Consider the following 12,566-nt stretch of genomic DNA (forward strand, 5'->3'; position numbering starts at 1 on the left):
TAATTTTAATTTCTGTAATTTCGTAACAATTAATAAACATCAACATTAAATAAACAATCATAAAAAAGGCAAAATTGGAAACAGAGTTTTTATTTGATTAAACTGCCACTTTGGGACCAAATGTTGGTTTAAGAAAGATATATAACACATCACTCTAATACTGAAGTTTTTGCACTGGCTCCCAGTCATGTTGATTTTAAAATCCTTATGCTCACATATAAGGCACTGCATGGTCCTGCCCCTCAGATCTGTCTGCGCTTATAACGTTATATATTCCTAAACGTCATTTGCTCATTAATAGACTCTGGAACCCTTCTCATAGAGATACATAGCTTTTTTAAAATGTTTTTAAATATTTTGTTGTGTTTTTTTGTTACGCTTTGTTTCTCTATCAGTGAATTTTTTTCCCTTGTATTTTTGTGCCTTGAGAAGTGCCTTGAGAAGGTGCTATATAAAATAAAGTTTATTATTATTATGTGATTTTTTACAATAACTTAATTTGTGAGATAAGATGGAATGAGATTTACTTGTTTTGTGTGATGTACAAAGGGTGTAAATTATGTTTTGTCACAATTTTAAGCAATGTTACATTTTTGTAATGGACCCTTTTCACAGACTGTGATGACGCGTTATAATGGTCATCAGCAACGTAAATCCTGCAAAAGATTATTTTTAATATTTTTACTTCTTTTTTTGACATTTATGTACATTTATAATATAGGCTACTATACTTTGTATTATATTACCTTTGCAATAAATTATAAAAAAAAAACGAGTTAACGGCACTGGGTGTTTTTAATACAGCGTCTATGGGAGTGAAGGTAAAATCGACATCTTCCTCTCTTCTGACTGCCGTTTTCAATCTCCATCTATTTTTTCCTCTTTTTGAAAGTTGTGAAAACAATAGCAACGAGTTTTTCTTTTGCTATTTGAGCAAATGGGAACACAAAAAAATATATATATTTAAAGTTTACCCAACTATGATGACTTCCGCTTCTGAGAAACCCGGAAATGTGAAAAGGGTTAATAGGGAAACCAAGCATAATTAAACAAATGAAATAGATGTAATATGCTAAAATTATGACATTGTTTCATTTCAATTGTTGGATAAAGTCATAAAGGTCTAAACCACCATGCTAGGTTAATTTTATGTTTATAACAGTAAATATACAGTATATATATCAAATATATCTAAAAGGCTTGCATACAAACATAATTGCTGTTGAGGCAACTCAGTAGGCTCCGAGACTCAGTCAGACATTTCTATTAATATTCTCTATTACATTTTTATATTTTAATATTCTAATGTTCAAGTCTTAATGGACTTTGATGTGCATAATAATGTTGTCACATTGTTAACACTTGTTTTTTTTTGCATTTATGAGACAAATTAACTTCATTCAACTTTCATTTATTGAATTATTTAATCTTTGTGGGTTTTTTTCTCAGAAAGGTGTAAAACAAAACATTCAGTGACATAATTAAAATAACACTTTGCATGTTAAACATTGCAAACTTAATGAAATATTGCATAATATTTTAAGACGATTGTGATCATTACAGTAGAATTTTACAAACAGTTTGTTTGTAGCAAAACCATACAGTGACAAACATAAACAAGAGAGATTTACTGTTATTTAAAAAGGCTCTTTGGACTCTTATAAAGTAACTAGTGCTAAAACTGCTTAGTTCTCTCTCATTTCTAAAACATCTTTCCCTTTTACACAACTACTTCATCAGGAGTAGTTTAAATACAGCGCATTTTAAAACAATAATAAATAGCCGGTATTTAAGACAAATCAAACCGTCTAGAACATAATGTGCCTATTACCATTTCAAAAAAAAGTAAATGAAGCTATATGAGCTTGTAAGTAACTGCAGTGTTAAACCGTAGAAAATTTTTAAGATATTTATGTTACTTTGGTCATTTTTTATGAAATCGGTCAACTTATAAGAGCTGCGTTTTTTCTTTTTACCATATATTAATATAATCATTGTCCTGATCAAAACTGCACTATACTGTTCCCTACCTTCAGCTCAGGACTGTTCTGAAAGTTTGCTTGGAAAGCTTTCTGACTAGTAGTGAACTAGCTTTTCTTGGAGGCTTTCAGCTTCTTTTTGATGTAATGTCCGACCAGGGCCTGAGGTCGCTGCTGGTAGTTATTCAGGACGTCATGAGAGCTGGTCAGCTGGTCTCCTTTCAGTCTGTCCAGCAGTGTTACACACACAACCGCAGCTGAAAATACAGGAAAAAAGCTCTTTCGTATTATCAGATCAAAACCAGTCCACAATAAACAGCATTAGCAGGCTTAATGTCTGACAAGAGGTCAAAAGCAGTCAGCTCAAACAGACTAACTGCAATAAAAGATCATAAACCTCTAGCACCCATTTCAAATGCACAAACGCCCATTTGCATTAACCAAAACAACCAATGGAACAACACAAACTCGTGGATGTATTACTCATTAACTTGAAGAATTGGTGTGTTAAAGACGACATACCTCGAAGATTGCTCAGTTTGCACATGGCCGCAAACACAGACGACTCCATCTCAATGTTACGAACCCCAGCGGCATAGGCTTCGGCAAGATATCTCTGTTTATCTTCTTCGCTGTATGAGCAGAAGGCCCCATCCAGCCGTGCTTGACCTGTACAAAGACAGAGCCTTCAAATACAGCAAACACCTCAGTGCAAAATTATCATAACATTCTATTATATTTAAGAGTGTATTTGAAAATAATTCTACCTTCGTAGAAGTCAAGGGTGCACATTGTGTTACCAATGACGGTGTCAAACTCTGCAAGGTCTTTGCCACACTGAAGCAGCTCCTCTGCAAGTTCCCCGTCGAGTTCTGTGCTCCTGACCACTGGTTTACCCAGGATGATCTGCTCAAGGCGAGGCTGAAACACAGAATCCACCGACTGTTTGGTAATCAACACAGTCCCTGGCTTTAAACCTGACAAAAGACAGACAAAAAAACAGCTCAAAGACAATTCTGAGACTCAGGAAATGATTCACAAAAATCTCCTGGTTTACAACACCAGGGTGAGGTCAGAGCTGATTTTGAAAGCATGGAAACACCCTTTTGATTAAACAGTTCAATGGTAAAAGCAGTGTACCTATTCCACCTGACGTTCCGATGCGCACTACGGTGACATCAGTGCAGCGGGCATGGTACAGGAGCTTGATAAGCTCATGCAACATTATAGAGATTGATGGGATGCCCATGCCATGCTAGAACAGAGAATATTCAATGTTAATATTCAGACAAACTTCATTTGCAATGACGTAAACCTCAATCGATCTGACAGAGCGCGATCTAAATTTAATTACGGCCTGATTGAACGGGATGGTGTAGACCTGAAAAAAAAATGAAGCATGTAAACGCCTGAATGTGATTTCTCAGTCAGATTCAAAATGATCTTGTGACATTCATTTCCATTAAAATGAGTGCATGTAAACATACTTAGTTTCACATAATCCTTCAGAAATCATTCTTATATGATGAGTTGGTGCTCAAGAAACATTTACTGACCCCAAACTTTTGGAATAGTAGTGTACAGATGGATGAGTTTGAGTTCACTCACACTGACAGACAGCACAGGCCCAACTTTGTACATGGCGTAGCGATCGGTTCCTGCACATATATTTGGATATTCTGCGTTGGTGCCTGAAAGCCCCAGTTCTTTGGCAATGTATTCAGTGAAAGACTTCATCCTCCATGGACTTCCCCCTACGCACACAAACTGAAACAAAAAGTCCAACCAAGTGAGTTAGACAGACCCAGATCATTCTGAAGGTGTCATGTTTTAGAGTGAAAAGGAAATAAAGTAAAGTTTACTTTGACATCTCCAAACATCGCTGCCAAGTCGTGAGTGGATGTTCCCAGGTTAAAATGGTAAAGGATGTCATCTGTCATGGAGTCTAAATGGGGATTGTTCACATATATTGACCTATTCAGGTAAAATACAAGTTTGACAGTTAGGTGTGAAACAGCATAGCTGTTGGTTATTGTCCCTAGTATTACGAAAACGGTTTAAAGTAAAACTTTAACAACACACCATAACATTAACAGTCAGTCAGGAGGACTATAACCCAGGGGTCGTGAGAAGGGCACTGTGGGGAACATCATTTCCGTTTTGTATCACTTTTCATAAAACTGAATGTAATTTAAACGGAACATTTGTGTCCAGCGAATGAAATCTGTCATTTATCCAGTGCGCTATACAATGCTTTAAGTTGGGTAAAGAATATGAAATATCTACATAAATCATTCAATGGCATATCAAACGGAAGGGCTGAAAGCCCATGGCATAAGGACGTAAATTACACACTAACACATTAGATTCATTCGTACCTAACGCATGCTCCATTCTTCTCTTCATCCTTCTCTTCATCCAGCGGCATTTTCAGTTTTCTCCTGAGATGGACACATCAACAGATTACTTTTCCACGTAAAAAAAAATCGTCTGGTATAACAAATAAATATTACATCTAACTTATGCAGAATGAACTCTGTCGAACAATAAAATTGACTGAACAGCATTCCTAAAAGAATAGTCTCTCTCAATGAAGCTCAGTGTTCGTTACCGTAAGATGTTTATAACGCCTCCTGACTCAGTGTCCACCGGGAAGGTCACTTGATAAAATACGGTCAGTTTCTGTCAGTAGCGGTTGCTGTGTAAAACATCCGGCTGTGCCGCTGGTGTACGTGACGCCACCCGCACGAGTATCGTGTTTTTTTTTTTTCCACGCAAGCCCCTCCTCCTGCGGCAGGATGAGCTCGATGAAGCAACGGATTGGACAGTTGAGAAGTCCTTCATAGCAACGATCAGGATAAGGGCGGGGCCTCGATTCCATAGGCTGGATACTACTGACGTCATTCAAAAATCACACAACATTGGGCTACTTTTTAATTTTTAAGAAGTTGCTTAATTTACCTGAAATCACATTACATTAACTATAGATGTGTCACACTTACTTTATAATAATTACAATTTGTATTAATTAATTTTGAACAACAGCTTTTGTTTGATATATCAATGCAATAAAATTTGTACATTTGAAATATCACACACGTTTGGAAACATTATTTTTAATGCTTTTGAAAGAAGTCTCGTATGCTCATCAAGCCTCCATTTATTTGATCAAAATACAGAAAGAAAAAAAAAGAAATACTGTGAAATATTACAATTTAATGGTTTTCTATTTTTATATACTTTGAAATATAATTTATTTCTGTGATGCAAAGCTGAATTTTCAGCATCATTAAATCAGTCTTCACGATCCCTCAGAAATTATTCTAATATGCTGATTTTTTATAACCTGTGATACTTTGTTCTTTTGGTATTCTTTAATGAATAAAAAGTTTAAAAAGTTAAATAAAAAAAAGATTAGTATTTATTTAGAAGAGAAACCTTTTGTAACTATACACTATCATTCAAAATTTTGAGGTCAGTTAATTTTTTTTTTTAAAGAACAAAACTTTTGTGATAGTAAAGATTTCTATTTTGAATAAATGCTGGTTTTTTTTACTTTTTATTCACAGGGTTATCACAGGTTCCAAAAATATTATATATATATATATATATATATATATATATATATATATATATATATTATATATATATATATATATATATATATATATATATACACACACACTGTATATATAAAATGCAAGAAATTCATAAAACAATAAAGCAGAACAGCAACTAAAACATGTTCTTTTATTGAATGTAATGAATTTAGCGGAAATAAATCCAATCTCAATCTCAAATCCAATTTCAAGTTAAGACAATGAGTTAACAGATTACAGTGAGATACAAAAAAAAAAAAAACATATTGCCTCTGCCCAGATGTGCAATTCAAGGGGGGGAAATCCTTGCATAAGATCCAGAGTGGTTAATTATTTTACCATTTTTAACAACCCCTAATAAGACAATATGATAATACTGAAAGGGTTACAGTACTGTAACAAACACTTATTCTGTGCTCTAATCCACTTTACAGCAGTAAATTAAATACATTTCAAACATAGGCATATGTGAACAAAAGAGATCTATTTTCGAGTGTCATGCTTGCAAAGAAAAAAATAACTTACTGTACCTTTAAAAAAAAGCTTATTATTACCCATCCACAGGCTCAATAATTGTCAAAAAACAGTGGCAGTTCTGTTTTGCTTGCCATAATGTTCAGTGTTAATACAATTAAGCAAAGTGAACAAATTCCCAATCTGACATATGAACTTCACTTCAATCTTAAACACTTCAAGTCCAAATATCCACAATAATTACATTTTTCACACAGCAGATCATGAAACTAGACTAGTAACACAACCTATATTAGGCAAGGATCAAAAGCCTGAGTTCGACATCACCACCGTCAGATAAGGTAAAATGAAAGACTATGGTCAAGAAAGGACAAAGAGTGAGTTTAATACAAATTAGGATGTGGAATCTTTTGCAAGGATCAAGGCATCAGTCCTGTTAGTATCATTTAACACTGTACTGTGGACTGGTCAGGAACAAGCATTGCAACACCTACACAGAATACAAATGTGTTCAAGAATTCAAGGACAGTATTTTTTTTTTCTTTACAAAAACAAGGTTGGTTTTACCTTTTATAACAATGAAAGTTAATAAATTAACTTTTTTTTTTTTAACACTTTCCACTTTGGCCCCCATGCACTGCAGTTTTAGACCATTGTATAAAAAGACTAAGAAATTCCACATTAGGCAGCCCTGTGTAAAGAAATGTAAATCGATAAACTGTTAATCATCCCCTAAGTGGGTTTCACTTAATATGTTAATATGCAACACACAAAATACTAATTTCAACTCTTGAATTGGTTGTGATATTAGTTTGATGAATGCACTTACATGTCCTCGTCGTCGCTGTTGTTGTTATTGTAGTTGGTGAAGAAGTATCTGGGCACGGCATTGGTTCTCTAGATTGGGTGAAAAGATGATAATCGGAAGTTGTGCTATGCATTTTCATTATCACACACACCTATAAAACCATCTTCTGACAAATAAGTGCTTCAAAAAAATCTAAATCAAATCAAATCTGTGGATAACTCACTCCATTCTCCAAAACGATTGGATGTTCTGGTAAAAACTCAGGTTTCTTCTTAGCCATTGGACAACTTGCCATCTTGATGAGGAAGTCCCGAGTGTAGCAAATTCTTTCGGCTACAGTAAAAAAAATATTTAAAAAAGTATTATAAGGGCTACTTTAGTAAAATGAAAAATATTTTACCTGTACTCTATATTATCATCCCACTGTTTTACATCTAATTCCAGATATAGTCATCTCCCTAATACTTCTATAAAGTTTATACACTCTTAAAAATAAAGGCTCCAAAAGGCTTTTGCACCAGAGGAACGGTTTCATGGTTCTTATAAGTACCAGCTTTTTGGTTTGTTCACCACGCAGGAACTGGTAACAATATAAGTTATAGGAACGCCTTTCAAGTGGTACTCGTTGCAGAGTCAAATGACGTCCAGCTCCACCCCTCTGGACGTCTAATGTGGTGGAGTGATAGAGTTGTGAATAGGGTTAGGGTGTGGTTGGATATTCCAGCTCCACTCATTAGATCCAAATTACATTCGCTCCTCTTCGCTGGACGTCTAGCGAAGGGGAGCTAGACATAAGATCCACCCATTGAACTCAATTAGATCCTACTTCAGAGTAGGGTTCGTCCAGGCAAAATAGGAATTTCCAGTGACGCAAGTGTACGCTGATTGGCCAAATGCATGCCATACTAAACACTGGCATCTGCCATTTTTAAAAAGACGTGTAAACACAGAGTTTACATATACTTACTTCACAAACTAACTCCAAGAACATGGAAAACAGTGACAGATGGACTGAAGCCAAAGTCCAGGAACTCCTCAACCTTTACACTAGTTGTAGAATACCGCACTTAAATGACGTCGCTGTCGGCCGGTTTACATCATTTCAGATTTTCAACTGGCGGTGCAAATGCAACAAGGAAAATGGCCCCAGGAGAATATTTAGTTCTCTGCCCTGCTATGGTGGAAAGGTCCTATAACTACCCAGTGCGAAAGCCCCTTAGTGATGCCATATATTTTGGGTTCCCCAAATAATCTTTCATTAAATGGTTCTTAAAATAATGTGAAGTATATTTTAAATGATCTAAAGAACCTTTTTCTGCTATAAAGAACTTTCTGTGCAATTGAAAGGCTCCATAGATTTTTTCCATTGGATCATAAATACCAAATAGAGCACCTTTATTTTGAAGAGTGCGTTGAGGTGGACACATGCCTTTCTTCTTTGGTTGAGGACTTTGAAGATGCAGGATTTCATAGAAATGCTCCACTTTAATAATGTTGTCCTGTCAACAGTAAAAACAGTTACCTGACAGAAAAATACACTCTTTCAGAGAAATTAGATAAGAAACAGAAGAGGCCAGCAGCTACAATTAAAATCCAAAACTTGACAATATTATCTTAGAACAATAAAATTGGACTTACTGGCGTAATCTCAGCACAGCTTTGAGGCACTATAAGTGAGATATCCAAAGAAGCATACAAACACACACAGAAAAAAATACATAAATCAAAATTGGCATCAAATGAAACAGTGACACAGTGTTTTGCATTTTTAAGAATCAAACTTAGTGAGAACATTCACATTTTGAACCTTGACGGCGCAGTGGTCTTGCAGGCTCCAGATTTTTTACAATCCTCTTGTCCATTCTTCTGCTTAAGGACAAACATTTCAGCATATTAATGTGTGACAAACATTCATGAAGTAATAAACGCATGTGTTTTCATTTGTATTTTCATCAGTTTCCATTGACAAGTCAATTCTGGGCAATTTCCGACTCCACATGGATGGATGAGATCAACTAGAATCAGCCACAAATTTTTCTTTTCAAATTATTCTGTCTAAAAGCCATAACCTTATAGTGTTAAAGTTCAGAATGTTTACTCAAGTACTCAAATGTCAGATTTCTTCCCACAAAGACCCCTCCCCTACTTTTAAGGATCAAGTCTGAGTAAAACTCTGAGTGAAATTTAAGCTCATAAATAGGCTTATATGACTTTATCAGAATATCCTTTTCATGCCCTTGTGAAGTAAATTAGATCGGTTAACATGCTATTTGGATTACAATCATTTATTGTTTAGGCTAGCCTATTTAAATGCAATTTTCAAGATGCCCATAAAGGGCATATTTTAGTTTAAGTAAATATTGGTTATTTGTAGATCACCAATAGCTGTTCTCTGGGCTTCTGTTATCACGGTTTAACTGGTATTATGCTGATTCACACTCAGTCAAATAACCTGTCCAGTGCATTACAACTGAGGCAGATGGTCACCAATCTAACGTTAGTGCAAAGTGGTGCATTCAGATCTGTTGCTGCATTTTTAGTAATGCAAATACAAAAACCCCTGGAAAAGTTATGATGATAGATTAGTCTACATATTGGTACTGCTAGATAAGCTACCAAACGCAAATCCACACCTTTAATATTTTATTCAGCTTTAATTCAGTAATATTTCACACGACGCATAATTCATAAAAAAATACTTTTTGAAAACCATCGAAGAGTCCTGCAGAACTGTAAAAACTAAAACGGCGCATACCATTGTTAAATAAAACCGACATACGTGTAAAATATTAAAAAATAAAGGTGGCATGAACTTTATCATCTGACTCAATCGGCATCAACGGTGCTGCTAGCTGCTAGCCACCATGACTGCGAACTTTTCCCTTGATAATCACGTTTTTCTCTCTCCACATAACATCTTTACGATAGACAAAAATGTAAAGGAATGTCACAACACAATCAGTCTAAAATAAACCAGCAAATATAATATTGGCAACTTACATGTTGTTCTCACTGTAGCGTCCAGCCTCAGTCACCGCGCTGTCTATCTCTGTCATTTCCAAACAAATTCATTCCGCCTGAGCTCGTGACTCTATCTGTGCGTTCATTATCACTCTGAACTCACCCAACATCACATACAGAAAATAATAATAATAATAATAATAATAATAATAATAATAATTACTGTGCTTATCCACATCTGTGATTGTCAGCAAGTTTTGCAACAAACAAAAAAAAAAAAAGAAAGAAAGAAAGAAAAAAAAAGATTCAAGGTCGTCCCAAAAAAAAAAGATGATATGCAATTATTCATAAAAATGTATCTAGTACACCCACTGATATAGGTATAAATTAATCCTCGCGGAAAGGTTTTGAGTTATGATTTGGTAATGAGGTTTATATAAGCATTCACTAAGCATTCAGGCAGGTAAACTGTCCAGAAGGCAAGTTCTTCATTGAACTAGTAGGCTAGGCTACCTGATTCTTGGTCTGGTGAACTTGTGAACTCTGGTAAGAGGCCAGTGGTTCCATGGTCTGTTGTTCAAGTCAGTTTGTTTAGTTGGAAGCCCAAGGCTTTGACTGCCAACCTGCTGAACAAACTTTTCAAACTAGTTTTGAGAAACAAAGGCTTATTATTCCCCCTTTTCACCTGTGCACCAACTTCTCACCCAGACCTTTGCTTTAGGTTTACTTGACTATGCACAAAACCTTTGCACTGGCCATTGTGACCCAATAGTATGACCTCAATACCAACCTGTTGCTTGTGCACTTGTTTCCTGCAACTCTTCTGTCAATACCTGACAATAGAAATCACAATGATGCACATAGGCCAACTAGCACATTCTTTGCGTAAAATCTCTTGAGTTTAACTCCTACAATTCATGCCTTTTTGGTTGCACCCTACATGTGACAATATGACCATTGTCTTTAGTTTATTATATGATTTTTGCACCCTTTTCACACATTTCACACATCACCCAAACTCTTACTTCAAAATGATTACTAACCATCTGCAGGATTTACATTACCTTCTTACTTTCCTTTTTTAAGGATAAGGCCCACTTCTACCATAGCAGTGTTTTTTTTTTTTTTTTTTACAGGATCCGTTGTGCTGCAGTTCCCTCTAGTGGCCTCTTCTTTTTCAGTAGATTATATGAGTATGAAAAGCCGTTGTGGGTTGTATTTGACTGTTTGCTGCTAAAATTGCTGTCAACTGCGGTTTGAATTACCTGGAAAAATGGCCCCATGACAATGAGCTACAGTTTGTAAGGCAAAATGAAAAAAGCCTGAATGCTGATCAACAGTTTAACCATTTGTGAACAGCATGCTGTGAAAAAACTAAATGGAATAAGCATAATTTATACAATCTACATATAAATAGGCATATACATATAATTCATTAAATACTGATTCAGTTGCTTCAATTAGACAATTGATGTTGTGATGCTTAATGTTGCATGGTATGCCTACAGAAACCTAGTTATATCCATTTTTAATTATTTCACATTATTAGTCACAGTAATAATGTGAAATAATGTGTGATCAGTATGGCATTAAAACACATTTTATAGGCTGCATGCAGAAATCACAACATTAGTGTTAATAAAACATCCATGCAACTCAAATGCAAATAGTCCCTTTTTCTAAAAAATAAGGATATTCCTATAATTAATAAATATAAAGATATTCCTAATAAATATATTCCTATATTTACATATTGCCCACTCACGAAACTTTGCACACGTGTCAGAATTTAATGTTTCGCTATGAAACAGGAATTTGTTGTAATTCGGACATGTAATGTCCGATCTGCCCCAAACTTCACATGTTTTATTAAAGTCTTGGCCTGAAGACAACAGGAAATGACACGTTTTACACTCTGATTAACTCCTTATAGAGATTTAACCAGTTCCGCATCATACATGGTCAGTCTAATCTTAAGGCCTTAGCGGTGGTAAATTGTGAAGATCTTGTGAAGAGTTTTCGCTGAAGGGTGTGCCCGTGGCGGCCTGACAAATTCTGATGTTTCACCATGAAAGAGGAAGCTGTTGTAACTCAGTCATACGATGTCCGATCTGCCCCAAACTTCACATGTTTGATAAGAGTCCTGTCCTGAAGACATCTACATGTCAATATTCAGTTATAGTAATAGCGCTACCTGCTGGTGGGAGGAAGTGTGGCAAATACAAATGACTTTGACATAGTTCTCCTATATCTACATACTGCCCACCGTGCTCTGTTTTCCTAAAGGCGCCGGGTGGCGGTGGCACGGGTGCGAGGACCCTTTTCATCACTGCTTGCAGCTTTAATTTAAATTCCTTTTTCTTTTTTCTAAAAATATTCCTTAAATTGACTTCATCACATCAACAAATGTTATGAGAAAACCTTTGAAACATGGAATAATAATAATAATAAATATATAATTATACATTATTTGGTTTAGCTGTTGCCACCAGATCTTTCCCTATCCACCTTAGTTTTTCACACAAAATTAAACTATTTCCTGTGAATCTTTGAGACTTCTGATTCATTAGCTACTAAACTAGAAGAATAACAAAGTGCCGTAAACGGTGAAACTATTTGCACTACAGTGTTTATATGATTAAGATTAGTTCAAATATGATTGTAAATACCAGTTTGCTGTATCGAGCACTGCAGCATAATGGACTTATTTTGTACAGCTAAAATAACTGGAAGGAGCTGGCACCG

General features: G+C 35.4%; 2 protein-coding genes across 6 annotated transcripts; both read right to left on the reverse strand.

Moving 5' to 3' along the window:
* Positions 1-1,390: 1,390 nt before the first annotated feature.
* Positions 1,391-4,731, reverse strand: upp1 (uridine phosphorylase 1). The gene is made up of 8 exons (XM_079894905.1): positions 4,591-4,731; positions 4,358-4,420; positions 3,842-3,953; positions 3,588-3,746; positions 3,120-3,234; positions 2,747-2,956; positions 2,502-2,648; positions 1,391-2,236 (listed from the first exon to the last, which is right to left on the reverse strand). Exons 2-8 carry the CDS (start codon positions 4,405-4,407, stop codon positions 2,088-2,090), a joined length of 942 nt encoding a protein of 313 aa, XP_079751031.1. The 5' UTR covers positions 4,408-4,420; positions 4,591-4,731; the 3' UTR covers positions 1,391-2,087.
* A 979-nt stretch (positions 4,732-5,710) lies between these two features.
* On the reverse strand, positions 5,711-10,002 carry gra (granulito). 5 transcript variants are annotated; one of them, XM_079895480.1, is made up of 7 exons: positions 9,861-10,002; positions 8,659-8,726; positions 8,499-8,527; positions 8,254-8,359; positions 7,084-7,193; positions 6,882-6,949; positions 5,711-6,743 (listed from the first exon to the last, which is right to left on the reverse strand). In XM_079895480.1, the coding sequence occupies exons 1-7, from the start codon at positions 9,914-9,916 to the stop codon at positions 6,734-6,736; spliced, it is 447 nt and encodes a 148-aa protein (XP_079751606.1). In that variant the 5' UTR covers positions 9,917-10,002; the 3' UTR covers positions 5,711-6,733. The 5 variants fall into 5 exon arrangements, with proteins under 5 accessions (XP_079751606.1, XP_079751605.1, XP_079751609.1 ...); XM_079895479.1 differs by having other exon boundaries at positions 8,659-8,729; positions 9,861-10,001; XM_079895483.1 differs by having other exon boundaries at positions 5,718-6,743; positions 8,290-8,359.
* Between the last annotated feature and the right edge of the window lie 2,564 nt (positions 10,003-12,566).

The sequence above is a fragment of the Squalius cephalus genome (genome assembly GCF_949319135.1).
Source record: "Squalius cephalus genome assembly, chromosome: 15".
Taxonomy (NCBI): domain Eukaryota; kingdom Metazoa; phylum Chordata; class Actinopteri; order Cypriniformes; family Leuciscidae; genus Squalius; species Squalius cephalus.